The following is a 22,089-nucleotide window of genomic DNA, read 5'->3' as shown; positions in this document are numbered from 1 at the left end:
TTATTTTCTGGCAGATGAGTCTACATTAATTCCTAAAACCCTGAGCAACAACAGAATTACTTTGCAGTGTTAGGGGGGAAACATTACAATAAAAATGAAGCATACTTTTAATTATCTGTAGTCATTCGGATGAAATCTATAATGAGCTTGATAAATGCTGATGCTTTAGGCATCAATTTTTCAAATCACAGTAGAACCAAAAATATCTGGAAAGGCATTGTTAGCTTAGACTACACAATATTTTTGAGATCTTGGTTAGTAGGAATAATTAAAATGACTTATGTAAGATAAGTGTCATATCTCTGTCAGCAACTAAATGTTAAATGTTATTATAAACTAATTACTTCCTTGAATTGAAAAGAAAATTGTAATTTTGTGTCTTAACTGCTAAAAGACAGTCTGATCCTTCTCTCGCCCAGGCTCTTTACCAGCATATCTTCAGTAGCTTCAGTGCAATGAGATGCTCTCGTAGTGGGTGAGAAGCAAATTTGGACCCCTGGGCCAGCAGAAAACCTTACTGAGGCAAGAAGTCAGGATCTGTTTCTGACATTAATAAATCCCTAAATAAGTAAAGGCAGAGCAGCTGATGCTGTGGGGTTTCTCTTTGTGTTTTTGACTGCAGGCTTGCCGCTGGAGTGGGGAGGAGGGATCCTGATGCCCCAGCCCCGCTGCCTGCCCTCCCTTCCCTCATCCATCTGCTGCAGCTCTGCCGTGCTCATAGTCTGCAGTGAGCCAGCTCACCTAGCTAAAGCCACAGGCGTTGATCTGACATTTTCCTGCAGTCATTTGCTGTTGAATTAACGGGTTTAATTGGTTCATGCAGAGTTCCGACACATGTCAGAGTCAAGGAATTAGATACAGCGGAAGCGTGCAGCAGAGAGAGGGTGAAAAAACAAAGAAAAAGCTAAAAATCTAGTTTACCCTTACCCCAGTGTTCCGATTTTGCTGGTTGTTCTTCCTGTCCTGCCTGAAAAATATAAACATGGAGCCTGACCTGACAAAGAGGGATGATGATCTGTGTTATCTCTATTAGAGGTCCCACTGTAAGCCACATCTTGTGGAGTTGGTCGCTTGCTGCCCTGGCAACTGCCAGCCTCACATACCGTGTTGCGGTACCCACAGATTTGAGGTTTGTACAATAAAAGCACCAACGTGGTTGTGGTGCTTTTTTGTGTCTTGCTTACTAAGAAAAATGTGTCTCCTGCTTAACGGTGTAATGATAAACATAGGTGTGTAAGAGGTGATGAAAGGATGGCTATGGAGGGGTAATGTGGGGAAAGGGAGAGGGAGTGGAAAGATGATGAAGAATGGCTAAGGTACAATGCAGAGAACATAGGAAAGTAATTAATGAGTAAGAAAGAGGAAAGGAAGGAGGAATATTTCAATCCCCATCCTTTCTCTCAGACGCCTCCCCCCTATAAACTTGCTTGTTGCTTAGTACTTCAGGCCCATGTTTTTGTTCTGCAAACACCCAAATCACCACATCCTGATTTCAAGTCACATATTGAAGCAGAATTAGCTGGAAATGAGGCATCATCCTCTGAGAGTATAGTCAAAAAATTCGTAGCCAAAAAAATTCAGTCTCCAAAAAAAGCATACAGGTTACTGAGACAGCGGGTGTCTTACTGGCTGTTTTTCTGTCCCAGTAAAATTGTGTTAGGCACAGAAATCAAAGCCTTATCCATCGACTTCCATGGGAGCACACTTCAGAGCGCACCACGCTGTAATTGCTGCCATTAGCCTTAACACGTTGCCTGAAATCTGCAGCTGCAGTCTTGTTGTGTTACCAAATTAACTGATCTTCATGGAAGTCACTGCTTTAATTGGAAAGGAAGAATGTCAGGGGAGAGTGAGAACACCCTTTGGAGCTCTTGTTTAATCTCAGAGTCTCCACTCCACATTTGTCCATGGCACATGAAGGATTTGGAGTCAGAGTGGGAGCAGTATTTCAGGGAAATGTAGCATGCTTGTCCTCTTCATGAGTTATTTCCCCAGTATTGGGCACTGTTGGAGGCAGAATATAGAACTAGGCGGCCCTTTGGTGTGACAACCTGCAGGCAATCTCATGGCTTTTGCACCTACTTCATTTTAAATGAGCACGCGTACCAGATTTGTAGGCTTGAGATTTGAACACAGATTTTGCACAAAAATATCCTTCCACGTCTCTGCCCTCTTCATCCTGAATTTTAAAAGGTCAGTGAGAGAGGCAGTGACGGGTAGGGCAAAACGAAGGCGTGTCTGTAAAAGTCAATGGTGTTCTGCAAGGGAAGAATGAGTGCAGCCTGCTTAGAGCAAATGGCTCATTGTGGTGACAAGGAAAAGATTATGGGTTTAGTAAAGCAAAAATACTGATTTATGTTTTAACAAACCGGCAGAAATGGCAAGACAACTTCATTTAAATTAAAAATGCAAATGCAAACCTACAGGCGCACGCTCCAAAGCAAAAATAAGATACGGAGAGGATGTGATTGTTGGTTAGAGTCTAAGAATAAACCTAGGCTCAGTGACTTTTCAGTAATGTAAGAACCCGCCTTTCTAAAAGTATTGCAGACGCTTACGTATAACCTTTTGTAATCCCACAGCACTGTTTACATTTTGTTAGTTACATTTTAATAAGTTCTGATTTTTCACTGGAGTTGCTTAAATTTCTATGTTTATAAATTTTTCATGTTGGGACTAGTTTTCTTGGATGTTTTAAATAGAATTCTGTACTAGTCTCAAAATGTTCCAGTGAAAGTACTGACAGACAATTTGCCCGATGATGTCTGTTCAGCAGCATAATTTTACTCAGCTACAAATGACACATTTAATTGAATGAAACATTTCAAATAGAATTTGACAGCTTTCCAGCCTAGTATCTCCGAACTTACTTTTAAATGAAAATATGCAGTCCTAGGAGTGTTATAGGGACCATAAAGAATTTGTTTTATGGAGGACAGTACCGTGATGTTGGAAAATAATGCATTGAGATGTTATGCCTGCCACTTGTGATGTATGTGCTTCTTAGCTTCTGAAACATCTCAATGTTTTCTGGTGAATCTTTTGATTTTATGGTACTGTCTGTGTTGCCTCTATCTGTAACTCTAATGCTGTATTCTGCATGCAAGGTCAGAACGTTAAAAAAAAAAACCCCTAGATTATCTTGTACAAGTTTTAGTGGAAGCATAATAATAGGAAGTATGCATTTCATCAGAAACCACGGTATTGTCATCTGAGGAACAGATCCATGAAAGGGGAGCCAGAAGTTTCAGAGCTGTGTTAGTTTTTAGTCTAGTCAAAGCCAATTCAGAATACTGAGTTGCATAAATTTGTCCGGGTTCAGCCTGCAGCGTAGCAGTGCACATTACTTTTGATCTTTGCCATAGTAACTTCAGAGGTGTAGTAGTTCAGTGGTTATTTCCAGCATAATGCTTTAACTTTTGGCATATTGCTTCAGGGTTTCGCAACCACTTCCATTATTCTAAGTTAAAACTGTTTAATGTAGCTCACACAGTAAAGTATCTCTAAATCAGTCAGCCTACGTAGTCTGCCTAAATGTACAGAATTTTGGGTTTCCATCAAAAAAATCAGTTAGTCAACAAGCGCTGTCATCTCACCATAGCTGGCAACAATTTGTGGCTGGTGTTACTCTGGAGCCTTCGCTGAAGGTGTGTGCTTTTCATGGCATACTGCCCAAGCAGATCTCATAACATGATTTCTATTATTCTGCTACACAGGGAAGCTCAAGGAGGTGATATAAAATATTCCTCACAAGGAGCCCTCCAGGGACAATTCTGAGAGAGATGCTGAAAACTGTCAAATGCTGCTCTGGTATATTGGAGTTGGTCGGTGAAAAAACCAAGTCAGAACATCTTTGAGGTTAACATGGGCAGGATGCTGGGAAACCAGTTCTGACTTTGCCTTTCAGTGCGTGCGAGATGAGCAGTTTTAGTCAAAGCTCACAAGAAGGAAACGACGCCAGGGAAGTTTTGCTGTCTCCAGGCACTCTTGTGAAGACAGAGGGAATCTTGCTGGTATTCCTTTCATTCCCCACCACATGTCACGTGGGTTGCTTCTTCCCTAAATGACCATCTGAGGTGCAAGGTACCTAACGCTGTCCCATTATGACTATCCTGAGGGTTTTGGCTAAGCTTAAGCCACTTTAGGGAGAGAACTTGTTTTTACCCATCTGCTTTGTTGGAAAACATGTTGTTTATCTTCTTCCAAGGGAGAACATGCTTTCACCGCAACAGTGGTTAGCAGTAGTCTCTTCATTAACGTTTTGGAATTAGAATGATAAAATAAATGCTACAGTTTTGGCAAGTAAATGTTTGCTGTAAACATTACAATGAGTGATGGAAGCGGGGTGTGCATCGAGAGCCTGGAACAGCACGGGAGGCCACTGACGTGCTTAATTTCATTTCGATGTTTTTCCATTGAAGTTTGGGGAAGTGAGGTTTATGGCTTATTTTCCAAGCAGTCAGGAAACAAGAAAGCTCTCAATCATTCGGTGACTGCCAGCTAGGGAGGTGGTGCTTCTCCCGTAGCTGTTCAGATTTGTTTGCTCAGACTGTTCTTTGGTTTTCTATACAACCACATGTAGTGACTAGTTCTGAAGACAGGATGCTCGTAGGCTTTTAAAGCTGTGCTTGTCCCTCTTCTCTCCCTATCCCCAGCACAGCAGAGAGCAGCTGTCCGTGAGAGTACCTGTGTTTGAACAGACTGCCCGGGGAAAACTCAGAGCATGGCTCTCGCTTTTGATGTTGTAGCATGCGGTTATGAAAATTTGCTCTCTTTGTGCCGGATACTGCTCTGCTCATGCGAGGGATGGGACTGTGATTTTGACGTGGTCTCCAGTAGACACTGAATTATATGAATTTCTGCATCAAAAGAACTGGGTAGAAGCACAGAGACATATTTTTGAAATGTAGCGTATGATCTACTCAAATTGTCTATCTACAGACCATGTGAACCAGGCTAGAGGCTACTACCATAGAGTTAATATTGAAACTTTGGATGCTTGGTTGATTTCCTAGCTATTACAGTTTTATTTTGCTCCTGTCTTTTCCTCAGAATTGTTGTGCTAATTAAGCTCTGCAAATTTCAATCTCTCAGGTTCTTCAATTATGACATTGCAGTCCCTCTATGGCAGCACACTGGAGTGTAGCAGATAGGATATTATGAAGTGGAGACATTCAATGGGAAAATGTCCAAAAGCATTTCAAATCACTTAAGATAATTAAACAAGGGGAAAGAATGTGTCGTGTTTAAAGAATATGTGGTGGTTTTGCGAATAGGATGATGTTAGGTGCCTGTGCATGGGAAACTCATTACCCATGCTTCATTCATTCGTTATATTGTAATGAGAAAGAAGAATTAAAAAAAAAAAACAAAAACCCGCCTCTGTGAGTATCGCCTCTGTGCATATCAGGAGGTACTTGCACTGAGAACCACCACTGCAAAAGCAGCAAGGAATGAAGGCTTAAAAGACTTGTTTATTCCTCTGGATATACCTGCAAAGAAATAGAGCAATCGAAGAAATAACAACTAATTCCAGTCTAAAGGTCAAAACGACCTGAACTGAGATGCTGAAGAATTAATGGAGCATGCTGGTGTCAGTAGGCAGTGGTTTAGATGACATTTTTTATAACTGCATATGTGCCAACCTGTTTCACCCTCCTCACCTCCCCTATTTGTAGGCAAGGTTTAAAATGCATGGCTGGAGGGCTTTTAATAAGAGAGTGAGGCAGTACTTGGATGGGGGAAAAATCGTTCGGAAGGAGGAGAAAGAGTAACAAGTATAAGTAAAGGTCAGGTGTCTGTCTGAGCTGCAGGCAGCATGTCTGAGGAGAAGGGAAGCACCACAGTCAGGTTTGAGTCAGCCTCGCACTACCAGCAGGTTGTTATGATCAGTGCTCCCACCAAGTGGGTGGAGCAGCTGGCTGTCATCATTTAAGACGTCACAGGCATATTTAACGTTCTTCCTAAAATACCAGTTCTTAAATCAGTGTAACTATACTGAAACTTCCTCACCAAAGAGTGCGTTGCTGTGATGTTGGACCCCAGAACAGAGATGTCCATGCGTGACCATATTTGAAACAAGATTTAAGGTGCGGATCAGGGGCCGCCTTTCCAAACCTCTCCACAGGATAAGAAGTTGCAGAAAGAAAAATCAGATCATACATCTCAGTGCAGTGCGTCTGGCAGTGTGTGTGCAGAGTACCCAAGGTTCATTCCTAGGCATGTCAGACCTCAGAATCAAAAAACTGACAAAGCTCTAGCTCAGATTTGAGGCTGCTTTACACCTCCATGGGATTCAAAAGAAAACACAGTGCTACTTTTAGAAATTGCTCGTGGTGTTTCTGTTTCAGGTGTGGGTTTTTAGCTAAGTGTCCAGTTCATGCTTCGTGTTGCCCCATCTCAAAGTCCTAGTTAAGGCTCGATGGCGGCAGGCAGATGGTGCTACATCCCTTGGATTGCTGGGTGGGTTCAGGCTGGGTACCCAAGAGAAGCAGCTCAGGTCCTTGCTCACTCACTAGCACTAACAGCCAGCCAGTGCTAGCATAAGCAGATATTTATTGTTGTAAAAACTTGGGTCTCTTCTGCTGACCCTGATTCCCTGCTGAAGCAAAGGTCAAGTTTTATGTTCCATGTCATGCCAGAGCAAAGCACAGTTCTTCTGAGACATGTAACAGTGAGCCACACACCACCCAGGGTGTTGACAAAACGTGTACCAGACCATCCAGGCATCACATTGTTTGGCTTTAAAGCAGAGCTGTTGAATCTCGGTTGCTGAATGTCACTTCAGTCTCACAGAGCAGCTCTGAGAGACTTATAAATCTCTTTTCATGGATAACAATGTTGGTGCCTTCCCCCTTCTATCTGTATTGCAGGGGGATGACCTGGAGCAGGGAGGGCAGGCAAAGAAGTTTTATCCTAAAAGACGGATCGAAAAACAAGCCTGTGTGCGATTAGAGATTTGCTCCTTAGGCTTTTGTCTACTAGTTTCTCTTATATCACCAAGGGAAATCCTGGTGTCTGCTCCCACTGTGACAATGCTTAGATTTTTTGTCAGTAGCTCTAACATGAAAAGTACACAGTTCTCGTGGTTTTTTTATAGCCTGATATTCTATACTTGGCACGTGGATGGTTAAGGGAGATTTGATAATAATCTGCACTTACGTGAGTGATATATGAAGGAAAAGCAATTGTTTCAGCTAGTGAAAGAAGTGTAACTGGGACAGGCTAGGAAAGGCTGAATATCAGGAAATGCATCATGACAGTAACGTCTGTTGGAATGCAAAGTAAACTCCCTTTGAAAGTGGTGGGATCAGCATTGCTTCTGACATTTGAAGCTCAATGAGACAGAACCTGACTTGATCTATAACATACTTGGCTGCCAGGGAGGCCGTCTGTGTGATCCACTAGATTTTTTCCTTCTCTTACTTCTGCAAGTCTGTCTTTCTGACTCTCCCTGGGTGATGAAATATCATTATAACCTTTTGAAATAATATATTGGTGCCTGGAGAGCAGGGACTGATTTTCTCATTTGCAAGTGAGAGGCAGTGTGTTAAATTACCATTCCTGTCATTAAATGGATTGAGTAAAAGATCTGATGTGTTTAAAACAAGACATTTTCTCCCACCCCAAACCAACCACCTAAGACTTCATGTTGCAAGGGGGTGGGAAGGTGAGAGGTAGAAGTTTAAATAACATTCAGGATATTCCCTGAGGCTTAGGTTAGTGGAAGCTGCTTGACACCTGAAAATGGTTCAGCAAATCTGACAGGGAAGCTTCCTACTGATTTACAGAGGATGAGGAAGCCTGTGCTGTGTCTGTCATAGATCAGGAGGGATAAAACTTGTCCTTCTGGGCCGTCAAACCTTCTACTTGTTAATTTGTCTCCGGGAAAAACCAAAAAATCCGTGGTGCTGACAAACATAAGTAATTTAACTTAAGAATTGCACTTTTGCATCTTCAGAGAATAAGTGAGAAAGCTGTGGTGTTGTTTCAACTGATTTTTTTTTAATCACATTCAGCAGTTGATGCAGTTCGCAATAGCATTTGTTTCTGTCTCTTCATGCAGCGCAAAAATTGATAATCATCTGGTACTGCTGAGCGTTGTAGCTGACAACATTTGAAACTCCAGACATGGTGATGAATTGCACTGTGATGTATTAATGTTATTTTGATCCCTGCTCTTTCAGAATTACATTGATCCAATTAGGTTAAGTAGCTTGCCATCTAAATTAATTTACTTTCCTCTATTAATCTCCTTTACCGTGGGTCAAAACCAGAAATGTAAATCAATCTATCACATTGCATATCTTTGGGGGACGGGGGGACGGGGTAATTAAATTGCCTAATAGATACATATGTTGAATTCATTGTTTGGTATGTTAAACATTATTGCCATAATTGGAAAGTGAAGTGGTGCACACTCAGTTGTGGAATTTGAGTGCTTGTTACACTTAGTTTTCATAACCTTTCAAGAAATGCCTTTACATGATGTGTTGTCCCTGGATACGAATGCTTCATGCTTATATGGCTATACAGCTTTTAAGATATTAGACATTTTGAAAGCGGGGTTAACAGCTTCTTTCTCTGCCAGAAAGTGTTGGACTCCCTGGCAACGTGTCTTGTAGAGGTCCCCAGCCTCTACAGCGTGGAGAAAGCCTTTCCTCTGGCTTGCTCTCAAACTAGCACTAGCACCGTACGTGGCAGGAAAACAGATGTCTTGCCAATGATGTCTTAGTTACTAAACTGAAGGATGCAGACTCCTGAAAAACTTTCTCATTTCCTTAAAAGGGTCCTCCAGTGGTACATGAAATTTCCATGATTTGAAATTCTACTTTGGCTTCTACATTGGGGCATACTTTTTATTTTATTAAGTTAGTCCAATAGTGGGACTCCATCATCTTGGTGCTCTTACCAGTCTTTTACTACTCACACTGGGAATTCTTATGTTCAGCCAGTATTTTCATCAGGGTAGGGAGCAAACTTTCATCCTGATAGAGAGACTGATGACAGTCACACCAGGAATTTGCTATATTTCCTCACTTAATACGTAGAACTGTCCATGAAAGACGCAAATGAAAATGAAGCATTGAGGTAAGGGAATGAGATCTAGTGGCTGGAGATTGAATGTTGACACAGTGAATCTAGATACAAAGTTTTTACGCTGAGCTTAATGTTATAACTTACCAGGCTTATGATAGCTTCTTTATCTTGGGAGATCTAGACAAGGGCTCTATACAGCAAGGAAATGGATCTGGTTCCATCGTGGTCGTTGTACTAGAAGATTAATTCAAGTCAAATGACCTATGTAATGCAGCAGGTCAGATTGCTGATCACAGCGCTCCCTTCTGGTATTAAAATCTGTGAATCGATGAAATATTTTCTAAACCTGTGCCTGAGGGTAGAATGAACAGAAGCAGAAAGGTCACTTTTATCATCACTGCTGTCAAACACTTTGGAAATAGCAGAGCACAAAGCGAGTATATTGTTCAATCGCTTTGCCCTTATGCTACATCTGTTACCCTGTCCCATTAAATAAAAATTGTTCCAGTATCCTGTATGAAATCTCATTTCCAAAAAGCACACAGCAGAACTCTGTTGGTTTCAGCAACAATGGGATCTTATCTTTTGCCTTTACAAAGGTAATTAATGCCTGCTAAATGCAGAACTTAGCAGTGTTGTTATATAAATAAAATGATAATTAAGAAAGCAGCTGCTCTTTGTGATAATGAGACAGTAGGAAACACAGATACAGCACGTGTTGTTTCAGACAGGCCTTCTAGAGGCTGCAGACAGAAGAGATGAGATAGATGTTGGCATCAAGTGCTGTCCAAGACATCAACAGGGGGTCTGAGGTGTCCTGACAGAGCTGGGTGGTGAAATGCATAATCTAAATCAACACTAGATGCTTGGCTGGGCAACCAAATCCTGCTCTAGGTGTGGTGGTTGGATGAGATCCAGAGCAGTTCCTGTACAACGCAGTATTTTAACACTATATCTATTAATATGATAATATTTCCCACAAGCTGAAAAATGTAAAGTGAGAATCCGTGCTTGAATATTCGGTGTGTTGGGGCTTCGCTATCTTCATCTTTTTATGTTGCTACTTCCTTCTTTTTATTCTTTCTTCTTTATTTTTTAATTTTTAGTCTTGTTTCATTCATCTGTTTTCTTCTACCTTAAGACAGAGGCTTTTTAAAGATGGCTTTTCTCTCTAATAAGTGTTTGCACTGTTCCTAGCACAGCCAGGTCCTGACTGTGACTGAGCCATTGGATATTAATGTGCTGCAAATAAATCAGTAATGAAAATTAAAAGCTTGTTCATGTTCTAGTTTTAATGTTTATATAAAGTGCAAGAAATGTGTACTGAGACTGTGTGCTCATTCACCCTAGTATATATGCAGGAGTGCAGCATTAACCACCCTTAAATAAAAGAAAGGGCCTGCTTTGTTCAAACGAAAACCCAAGGGAGAAACATGTCTTTGAAGTGGAACAAAAAGAATATTGTGAAATGGTGTGCTAAAGACATTTGATAGACCAAACTCCCCATTTTTCTGAAGGTGATGGTGGCATTCATCTTTGGAATCTTCTACATTGTGCTTTTGCATTTCACTAGAATGTTTTGTGAAAACCAAAGCACGTTTGTGTTGAGAAGCATAGCTTAAGCCCTACTTTAGAAGTAAATGTGAATATGTTTTCATAGCTGTCATGCACATGCCCGTCTCTAGAGATTTCTGGAAAATGAAAATTGCAAGTCAAAATTTTTTATATCATTGCCAAATGTAGGTGGGGAAGTGTGGAGAGAATGAGAACAAAATGTCTCATCACAGACATGATCTTTCACCATCTCCTGATACATCTTCTCAAGTTGTTAGATGTTCATAGTGAATATCCTTTTCTGATTATCAGAATAAATCCAGTACTTTAAGTTCTGTAATGTTCTTGTAGTGTTTTTCCTTGTGTGTCTGTGGAAGAAGTTTGTTTCATTTACCAAGAGCTAAATTAGTCTTTGGGTGGTCACTTGCTAGTGAACACAACACATTACATAGTAAAATAAATAACACAGGGAAAGCATTTTCCTTTTCCACAAACCGCCATTACTTAACAATACTCCAAACGCTTAGATTTCAGATTTAACGTAAAACGTGTTGAAAATTACATGGAAGATTCAATACTGAAATGTGCTGGCATGCAGTCCTCATTTGGAAGAGAAAGCAGTCTGGAAACTTGTAGTCTTTCACAGTTAACAAAGGAAGTGTTCATGTACCACAGCTTCAGGTTTTGGAGTTATATTTTTTCCTTATTTTGCACACAGCCCCAGTAGTCATTGTATCGTTAATGCCTGGCTTTGATCGCTGTCTCAAACGGAACAACGGAAGGACAATGTCAAGGTGATGTGGCCTTAATATTACGTGTGCTCTATTTTTTTTTCAGGGGCCTGTTAGCCAGCAGCTTCACAGAAACACATTATTTGAGAGACGGCACTCATGTGGTTCTCGCACGCAATTACACGGTAAGGTTGGTGTTTCGTGGGTAGATGATGCTTCATCGTTAAAACCCAAAGTGCTCTCTGCCGCGATCTGAGCCATGGGATGAAACAACTCGATGTGTGATCTTTTTTTATTGTTGCCTTCAGTACATTTTTGACTCCTGTGATCCTACACATGAATTTTTAGAGAGAGAATTTAAAGGAAAGCTGTGGGGTTTCAACCAGGTGACTTTTAAAATCTGTAAGATTTAGTCAGCTTCTTGGAAATATAGCCATTAAAATTTTATAATAAACGCTGCCATTGTTGATCAGTTATGGAGGAAAGTCCTGGTTCAGTTAGGAAGAAAGCCCTTAAATATCTGATTTCCATAGTGCAGAAGCTCACATCAGAGGCTTTGAAGGCTTGGGTGTCTTTCTGCATTGGGGAAACCATGTCTGAGGTTTGGGAGAGGGGATGGGTTGGTTGGGTTTATTTTTTAATCCAGACCATAAGACTGTTATGTATATACTTTATACATACATATGTGTATATGTATATATATATTTAAGTATATGGCTAATTTGATCCTTGTTAAAAACAGTAATTAAAAACTGCTTTTCATAAATAAAAAATGCTTTAAGGCAGTAATGGTTTCCTCCTCTGACAGTATGAATGCCTTAATTAGAAACAATGCAGCATGTGATTTTAATTACAAAGTTTATCTTTTATCTGCCTAAGTCCTATAAAGTATTTGTTATGTTACGTTATTTATTTATTGACACTGTCAGAAGAGGCAACGTGCTTTGGGTTCCCATGCAGAATGGGCTTTGCTGGTATTGGCGAAAGGCATTATTTCTGTGCATAGCGTCTTACTTCTGAAAAAGCATCTTCATTATAGCTCCAGACCTCCCAAGTAAAGGAATCATTTTGAAAGCTTTCAGTGTTTTCTTTGTTGCTGGATGCTCATATCTTCTTCAAAATCAACTTAGTAGAAAATAGTCTCTTTTTTTAGAAAAAAAGGAAGGCTGTATAGACTCCTAAAGGAAGTAAAAGGCAAGAAATGAAGCACACTAGTCTTTGACAGATTAACCTACGTTAACATGAATATGTGTACAGCTAATGATAGCTAGGCTTTCCCTTACTAAAAGAAAAACCTGTTTTCATAAAGGCAGTAAGTCATTATTAATACTGACAGTGCATTTTGCTGCCTAAAAGATTTTATTTTTTGAGAGAGAGATCAGTGAATTCATTTTTCATTAAATGCTGCAGTATGGTTTAAAAAAGATAAGTCTCTGTGATTTTATTTTTATATCTCTTCTTCACCGAGGACATCAATATAGTCTGCAGTTGGAGCCAAATCCAATTTCCCATTGAAAAGTTGCTTAGTCAAATTCTGCTTGGAGGTCAAACCAAGTCAGGTTTGTGGAGCTGTCCTTTGGGGAGTTTCTCTAGCACATGAGTCAGTGTCTAGGTTATTTTTCTGGTTTATAAGACTTGAAAAATTCGCAGTTGTCAAAAGCTGGTATTTATTTAATGATCTCAACCAAGGGTAGAGTACTGTTTTAAGTATGACAAATCAGCCATGGTAATTATTTGTTTTTACAGGGTCATCCATTTCGTATACTAGTTTACAGGAATAAAAAAAATGTGGTAGGAGAAAAAAAAAAAAAATATCCTGCAGTTCAGTGGAGTTACTGAGCTAGAAATCAATTTTCTACCAGTCCAATTGCAGGCCATGGTCTGATAAGTTTACAGTTTCGGTATTGAACTTTGGCATCATATAGCATGTGTATCTCAAAGAAGTTGTGAAATGGGCCACAACAAGGAGCTCAAACTTAATAAAATGACAAGTTGTATGTGGAGAGGGAAAGAAATGAGGACCTTTGCCATAATTCACTCTTTGATAAAGACAGCTAGACTGCAGCAGCAGCCGGTGTGGGACAAGATATCAGCTTGTCCTCCCCATTTCACCGAGGACTGTGCTTAACACTGGTGGTGCTAAACCCCAAAGACTGCCGCCTTAAGAGCTCTGAGCGGCACCTCTGCCTTATACTTCCTTCAAGTGATGAGAATAAACCGATTTTATTTTTGATTTTAGACTGTTTCAAGGTCACTGTATGAGAGTCGGTACTGAGGCTGTGTTTTCTTATCAACTGGATGCATGTAACTGTTGATATTAAAATAAAGTGAAATAGTACACTCACACTGAAAACTTTGATGTCCGTAGCAATTGTGATTGAAGCAATCATCACAAAAAAACAGTCTACGACTGCCTCCCTTCTGTTGCGGTTTTATCCTTGCTAATGTGTTATTGACTCTTTATGAGGACTGATGATAAAAATACCCAAGAGTAAAAAAGTATTACCCTGTTTCTGTCATTCCTTTCACTGAAAAAAAGCTACTGAGATTTGTATTTAGAAAGTCAGATGTTGCTGTTCTGTGTTCAGTTGCTCATGTTGGAAATACAAATGCTCTAAACAAGAATTCTTCATGGTATAACCTTATTTGCAGAAAATTCATATCTGAATTGTGTCATCTTGCCCAGCATTTTCATGGCTATTGCTTTCTTTAACAAAATCAAGGTGGTCTTTAGAAGTCTGCTATGTGAGGCTTTGAAAGTGAAAGCCATGCCCCAAAACTGAAAAGGTTAATTAATGCAGCTAGAGGGATGTGAATGAACCGAGTAATAAAAAGGCATGGTGAGATGACAGTCAGGTTGAAGCGTGAATGATAACTTTCCTTTGCACTAATAAGATAGGAACCCTTTACAACAGTGTTTTCAGTTTCCAGGTGGCGTTCAAAGGAGCCATGAGAAAAGAAAGGCTGGACGTGACACAATCATTGCTTTCCAGCCAGTCACGTAATTGGGAATGTAATATAACCTTTAGTCAACAATAAAATTAACCTTGATTCCAGACAGATATGTGTATGTGCTGAGAAAGTCTCTCTGTTGTGGGTGCCTTTTGCAAGGAGCGGATTATTAAGGAAATACAATAACCTAGCCACAAAATGAAATTGGATTGTTGCCTCTCAAAACAGAAGACCCTCTTATTCTTGGTTGTTCTTAATAACATACAGCCACTCGGTTGGGTAATTCAATAAAAGGTTTCCTTTCCAACCTGTTTCCCTTCCCCTTCATTTGCTCTGTGATTTTTTTTTTCCAAACTATAGGGCTGGGATTGGCTTTTTTATACTCCTTTTTACACACAGCTACCTCTTACAGACATATATAGATATAAATGACCTTAAATAGAAATATGTCTCTCTATAGAAAGTAGTAAAATGTGTCAGCTGACTTGTTCATCTGATTAATTTTATAAAATATTCCATATTGTAGCTTTAAATAACACAGAAAAGGGTGGTCAGTCGTGCAATTTAAACACCATTGACCATCTTTAAAAAAAAGCAACCCACAAAACAAAACAAAAAAACCCCTCCTCAACGCTTTGGGGTTTATAAAACGGCTCAACGTTTCCATATAGGAACTATTTGGACTGTTAAGTACAAGGACTATTTATTGGGGCAGGAAAGGTGCTGTCAGTGTGTTTCTGAATGCTGTAGCCTGAAATTGATAATCACTTTGAAATAAAGGGGATGGGAAACCATGAGAAAACTGGAGTGCAAATTGCATTTATGACTACTGAATTGTTATCTCTTTTTTGCAATCAGGGTCACTGCTATTACCACGGCAATGTACGGGGGTACCCCGACTCCTCAGTCAGTCTCAGTACCTGCTCTGGACTCAGGTGAGTCAATATTTCAGTAATACTTGAGCTCCTTAAGAAACCATCCTACTACTTGTTGAGTTCTCAGTTTGCTTTTTAAAGAATGTATCAATATCCTTTATTCAAATGTTGGTGCAATCTCTGTAAAAGCATTTTCCCTTTAGTTGCTCTGAAGAGAAAAAAAAAAAAAAAAAGATAATGCAATCTGGGGGGTTTCCATGACGTCCTCCTCTCTTGCTGCCCATCCTTCTCTATATCCTTTAGCAGCAGCGCAGTGCTTGGCACAGTTTTGGGCTGGCAGTGCCCGGTGGCCTTCTAGTCCTCCTTGTCCTCAAAGCTCTTTCAGCAGCGATGGCAGGACTGCTTTGCAGCTGCAAACTCACGCATCGTCCAGCAGCCTCATCATTAGGAGAGCTCGCTTTATCAATAGGGCTGTGGAGCTCAATAAATTGTGTCCATGGCAGGTAGGATGCTCAGCATTAGGATTTTAGCTACTTGTTAACAGAAGAGAAGCAGATTCACGTTGCTGAAAATGAAACCTCTTCTGAGTTTGAGAAAGGAACAGGCTGACAACATTTTAAATACACAATGGACACAGTTCAGGAAACAATTATGTTCCTTACTTGGACAATCAGAGACTGGTATTTACTCACAGAGCTGTTCCAAATCACAGTAATTAACTGTAAATTGGCTCTAGTGCTCTCCCTGGAAAACCCAGTTTTCCTGTCAGATTTCCAGCTGTCTCAACCTTTTCTGGGTTTGTTTAATTTATCTACAAACAGCATGAGTAGCTGGAGTCTTTTTCCTTTGATTCTGTGTTTTGTGCAATAGTGGTATTATCAAGGCTTTTATAACAGAGCTCTAGGACAGACAGCAGCAGAGAGAGCAAGCAGTTTGTTACCAGGAGCCCTCTCCCCATCAGAGGGACCCATTTGCTGCAGTGGGTGGGATTCCTGGGGCTCATTCCCACATGGAGAGGAGTTTTATGGGTGCTCGGGTATGTACCTGACGTTTTCCACGCGTTTACTCTGGTTAACCCCTTGCATGGACTATGCAGTCTGCATTCACCAGGCCTTCTCACTGTCTGTAAAAATATAGTGCAGTGCTGTTGGTATTTTAGATGAAGGGATCACACTGCTGCAAGGTCCACAGGGAAAGTTTGCACTATGTGGGACAGGGTCTGCACCAATGTCTTGTTCCAGAGCTACCTAAGAAATTAAGAACTCTCAGGAGAAATTACTCTTCTCCACGTGAAAAGCATTTTCCTTCTTCTCTAATGTGCTCTTTTTACAATTGTTGAGCTCACAGAGTGCTTTCCCTGGTTTAGGGAGTCAGGTATGTCAAGGCAACATATGCTAGCAGTGACATTTTTCTTTCATCTGGCACTATTGCAGGTAAAACCGCAAAGTGCAAGCTGACAGTATTAGGCTCCTTCCTCATAGGAAAAATGTAGCAGCATCTTTTTCAGTACCAAGTTTCGTAAGCTTCCCTGCCAATGCATGTTTTGCTCTAGCAGGAGAACAACTGAGGATGCATCTCAGTATCTGTGCCCATTTAGCTGATGCATTCACTGCCGAGGTTGGTTGAGAGAGCGTCCATGAGCGAGAACAGTTTGTGATAAGTGTGCCTGTTGACTTACTCCACAAAACTTATTTCACAGCCTGATAGTCAATAGTAATAACTTCCAGTCATTACCTGTGCTTGATCTGAGCCAGCTATGTCTATTTGAAAGGCTTCATAATGCACTGTCAGCTCCTTGAACCATTCAGGCCTTCTTATAAAAACTGATTAGGAACAGAAGGCCGGGTGGTGTGAAATCCCAAGTAGTTGCACTGAGGTCCTGAGAACACTAAGCATCTTCCAGAATCAGGCCCACAGGTCATCATCTACCTCTGACACCAAAACATTGTGACAATGCATCCCTTGAGAATTTGGGTGGAAAGATCTAGTTGAAGATACCCCTGTTCATTGCAGGGAGGTTGGACTAGATGACCTTTAAAGGTCACTTCCAACCCAAACCATCCTATAGTTCTATGATTTACTGCACGTGATCCAGTCTGAAATGATATGAGGCACAATAGGACAGTTCAAAACTACTTCATGGCTTACTTTGCTGGCAACTGTACTAGTATTACAGGTTGAAAGCATAGTTATGGACAGGACAGGACGGGATGATGTGCTTTTGCCCACCAATATGCTGGAGTAGGGACTCTGGTTTCTCCCCAGCAGGATAAAGACTGCAAACTGCTGGGTAGAGACATAAGACATGATGTGGCCATGGAGCCCTGGGTGAGGACAGTCCCTGGAGCAGCCATTTCACTTGAAGCAGCCAGTGGAAGGCGAGACTGGTCTTCTTCTCAGGGTGTGTTCCTGGCTTTGTGACAGTTTCTAAGTGAATTGGACAAATCTCTCTGTCTCAGTTTCTCCATCTGTGAAATTCATTTAGTGATTCTTACCTACCCCACACAGCTGTTGCATGGGGCTAAAGTTTAAGTGCCTGAAAAGATCTAACGAAAGGAAGTGCAAGCTGTTTGCTCACTGAAATCTCAGAGCATGAATACCCTCCCATTCCTACGAGACAGGCACCTCAGGCATCGTTCCAGGTGTGGATGGGTAGGGACTGTGTCTTTTTCCTCCAGATTAGGAGAGTTCATTAAAAGACATGAAACTAGTCATAAAGAATCAGTTCCACGTTTTAGCATGCTCTGAAGCCTGGTGCTCAGCGGTAGTCACAGAAGCAAAAAAGGATCATAGGAATTACTGAGACAGAAATAGAGGATAGAACAAAACCCCTCATTACCACTTTATAAATCCGTATTGCACTCATCTTGAATTCTTCATGTAGCTCTTGTTTTCCCATCCCCATCTCAGAAAAGGAAGCATTATAGGAAAAGGTACAGAGAAGGGCAAAAATTATGATCAAAGGTACGGAACAGCTTTTATCCAGGGAGAGAAAATAGACCAGGATTTGTCACTTTTGAAAGGAGATGACGGAGAAAAGGGGTATGATGAAATGAGGATGAATGTTGTGCTGAAGAGGGGACAATTGCTGAGTATTGTTTGTAATCCCAAAATTAGGAGACATCAAATGAAACTTTAGAGCCAAAGAAAGTGCCTTTATATTCACTACATAATGAAGCTGTGGAGCTCACCGTCACAGGTGGGTGTCAATTTAAAAAGTATCAGTAGATTCAAACAAGATGAGACAATATGGGGAGGGGAGAGGGGGGACCCTCTCCAGGGCTGTCAAATCCAAAGATGTCCCTGCCGTCAGAGCTGGGGGTGCCAACTGGGGTGTGCTTGTTATGTTCTTATATCTTACCCCTAAGTATCTGCCGTAGGCCAGGGCCAGAGACAAGGTGCTGAGCTGGAGCAGCCTTGCTCTGACCTACTGCAACCGTCAAGTTCTTACTTAGCGTGCAACCACATGGTTGAGCATTTGAGATGTGTTATTAGCTTGTAAATATGACATGATTACTCTATGATGAGCTACAGGAAGAATCAAGTGTGAAATCTGCAAAGTAAGGCAGGTTTGACTAGTTTACATTTTTCAGACAGATAGAGGGGGTAAGATGGAAAGGAAAGTGAGAAGTAGACTCGGCTCTCATACACAGATGCTCACGTATTTCAGCTGAGTTACATCCTCTCAGACATAACATTCGAGTGCCTCACTTCACGTAGGATTACAACAGCATAAATAGTTGGATTGACGCTGAAAGCTGCCTAAAATGCAGGTTACAGGAGAATATAATCGTGCTGTAATCTGTATCCTGCTGGCTCCTCCGGAGGAGGAAGAGCTGAATGGCGAGGAGAAGACAGTAAATGCTGAATGCACGAAATGGGAACAATGGGCAATCAGGGTTTCCGGCACTTCCGTCTGGTTAAGAAAACCAATTAGACCGTCAAAGCTTGTGGGAAAGTGAACGTATGACAAAGTCAAGGCATTTCCTTCCTGTCCTCAGGAAATACCCTTCTGTTTATCAAGCTCGGAGGCTCTTCATGTTTTTAGCAAATAATTTTGGCCTGGAGCCACCACACACATCTTCTGTGATAAATTTGTATGGACTTGAATGATTTTTTTTCCCGTTAATCTCTCTGCAAGTGCAGAACCTAGCAAATGCACACAAAAATGCAGCCTGAAGAAGAGCACAATCTCCATGGTGCAGGGGCTGGCAGAGGATGCTGGCATGGGGGCGCGCAGCTACAAAGGCATCTTCTCTGGTGGGGGAAGCTTGAGGACGGTTCCCAGAAATCCCTCGGGAGTTTAAGGATACAAATCTCACAGGAAAGCCTTTTCTTCTTGCAACAGCAAAATACTCTTTCAAATCCTAACTGCTAGATAAATTAACGGAAACAAAAAATATTGTCATTGTCCAACCTCATCAGCAACTGAAAGGTGTTGTGTCCACAGTGGCAGGGGATAGGGCCCCAGAACTGAACAGACAGTCATTTTTAATGGGATTACATAGTTATGTATGCTCCACGAGGCCACCAGTCCTAGAGCCATCCATTTTTCAAATGGTCTGGCTGAACTCACTGCATCCCAGACACAGTCAGCTGAAGAGGGGATTTAAATATGACACTCCAGACATCAGCTATTTAAAAAAGGAAGTAGGAAACCAGTGAGAAAAAAAAAAAAATATATAAATTCCTCTTGACTCCTCAAGCACGATTTCCCCACAAAAGGGGGAGATTTCATCCAAAAAAGAAGTTTGGAGAAAATCCCAGCTGAGAAAAGCACCGTTTTGGATGTGTGCTTTTTCTCCATACTTTCTGAAGAGCTTTCAGTTCATATAAACATCTCGCATGGTTTGTAAGTTATCTGACCGTGAAACTACTGGAGGTTTTTGAGTTTAACGTTAGAAAGCATTCAGCTTCTGGGGTTTCACAGCTTCTGTATTCTGACTATTCAAGTGGGAAACAGCTCCTGGATCACGATCACCTCTGTGATCTGAGATGAAGGTTATGTCCATTCTTTGACAACTGTGCACACTGTCCCCAGGTGCACAGTAACACACACACACCCTCAGACATTGCTGCTACAACCAGGACAAGCATGAGACATGACCCGTACCTGGCTGTCTGAGCCTGTCTCCATCAGATCTATGTCTGACAGCACTTAATTTAAAAAATAAAACCCCAAAACAAAGAAACAAACAAAAAATCTAAAACAAAAAAATTTTCATACATTTTTGTGACTTGAAAAAGCATCCTATGAGCCTTAATGTGGAGTTCAAGTTTGAAGCAAGCCTTCTTTTACCGTTAGGCTGCACAATGCTGTAAAATGTGCTCTCTAAATTGGCACTGATGCCAACGTCCCCTTCCTTCTTCATTTTTCTCTGCTTTCCTCAGTCTGTCTTGTCACCCTCCCAGCTGAGCTCACATGTGACACTTTCTCTGATAACACAATTACTGTTTCTTGCAACCCAAATGCTGGACATGAAATTGCATTATCACTTTCAATTCAAGTAACTCCCTGTTTAAATTCCAGGCACCCAAGTTGCAGACCAATATGTATTCACTCTGGACAAATCTGTCTTGCACTGAGAAAGGATTAAGTGCATGCTACAGTAGTCTCTGGGTATGACTGCATTTTAGACACTGTGCTGTAGAATTTATTTTCAGGTTAATAAAAGGCATTGGCTGGAATAAAACGTATTTGAGTAATGATGTGTCTGTGTGAGAACACCTCTGCCGCTACTGCAATATGTAAAACCAATAATGCTTCTGCTTTAACCTTCCTTTGAGATGTTGCCCCTTGTTGATTTGGGTCAGACTTGTTTATTTTAATGGAATCCTGATGTGCAGTATAGTAGGGTAACGGTATTACTTGGGTCTTGTGTGATGCTCTTCATCTATCGATAATTATTGTATGTGGTTACTAAAATTTGTCCCATTTTAAAGGTGATGCAGAAAGAGGTGAATTACCTGTCCAAGGCTGCCCAGGGGCAGTGGTGGAGACAGGAGTACTTCTGTCTCTGGAGTTCAGCTCCCATTCTCTGCTTTTCCCAGCCCTTTAAAGTTAAAGAATAACCAAACCATTTAGCAAATTCCTTAATATCACCCGTCCCATTAGAAAAACAGTCAATAGATCATCTTGTTCATTTATCCCAATAGTATTCATCTGTACTTATTAAAACAGTCTAAAAGTGAAGTTTTCATTCACTGCTTCATTTTTCTTCCTCTTTTGTTTCATTGCCTGCTTATTTGCCTGGGAATTTGTTATACAAAGTCCTGAGAATGTGGAATGTATAAGAAAAATAAATAAAAATGCCCTATCCCTTAACAGATCACCTTCTGATGCCATGCATGCTGAGAAACACTGCGGTGTTTCTACCTTACCTCCATCGTGAGCATCATGAGAACAACACTCCAGGGCCACAAGGCTCCAATTCTGTTATCTGTTCTCCTAAAACTCTCACTGAAATCACTGTGATCAGATTTTTTTTTTCTTTTTTTTTTTTTTTTACTTTTGAAGCTGTAGCTTTAATTATGAAATGAAGGCCCTGTAGGTTTTTAGGTGGCACATGAGTACTGCAGAGTCTTTGGCTGTGTCTGTGGGCAGAGACGGACTTAATGTGAATGTGTGGTGTGTAAACATGACAGCCCTCTATGGTCTAATTAATTTCCTACAAACTGAAAACATCTACATTCCTCTTCCAGTGGTAATAGAGCTTTTTATTATTATTGTTTAGAAATGAGTATAACTTTGGGCTTCATTAAAACCAAATGTTTAATTGCATTCATGGATATCAAATTTATTGATTTACTTAACTTTCCCTGTATAGTACAGCAGAATAATATATAACAGTTTCATATAATGCTATCCTAGCCAAGTTTTACTTCAGCATCACAATTTCTCAGACAAGTATGCATTGATAGTTTATGTTGGCAGGGCC

General features: G+C 40.8%; 1 protein-coding gene across 1 annotated transcript in view; it reads left to right on the top strand.

Annotated features, from left to right (window-relative positions):
• ADAM12 (ADAM metallopeptidase domain 12) overlaps positions 1-22,089 on the top strand; it is a 184,071-nt gene that overhangs the window by 91,322 nt on the left and 70,660 nt on the right. The window contains exons 4-5 of the mRNA XM_074908490.1: positions 11,431-11,509; positions 15,135-15,211. Of these exons, the coding sequence (XP_074764591.1) occupies positions 11,431-11,509; positions 15,135-15,211 (156 nt within the window). The remainder of the gene's footprint in view (positions 1-11,430; positions 11,510-15,134; positions 15,212-22,089) is intronic.

Source organism: Athene noctua, chromosome 5, assembly GCF_965140245.1.
Source record: "Athene noctua chromosome 5, bAthNoc1.hap1.1, whole genome shotgun sequence".
Taxonomy (NCBI): Eukaryota; Metazoa; Chordata; class Aves; order Strigiformes; family Strigidae; genus Athene; species Athene noctua.
This window is presented reverse-complemented; position numbering and strand designations above follow the sequence as displayed.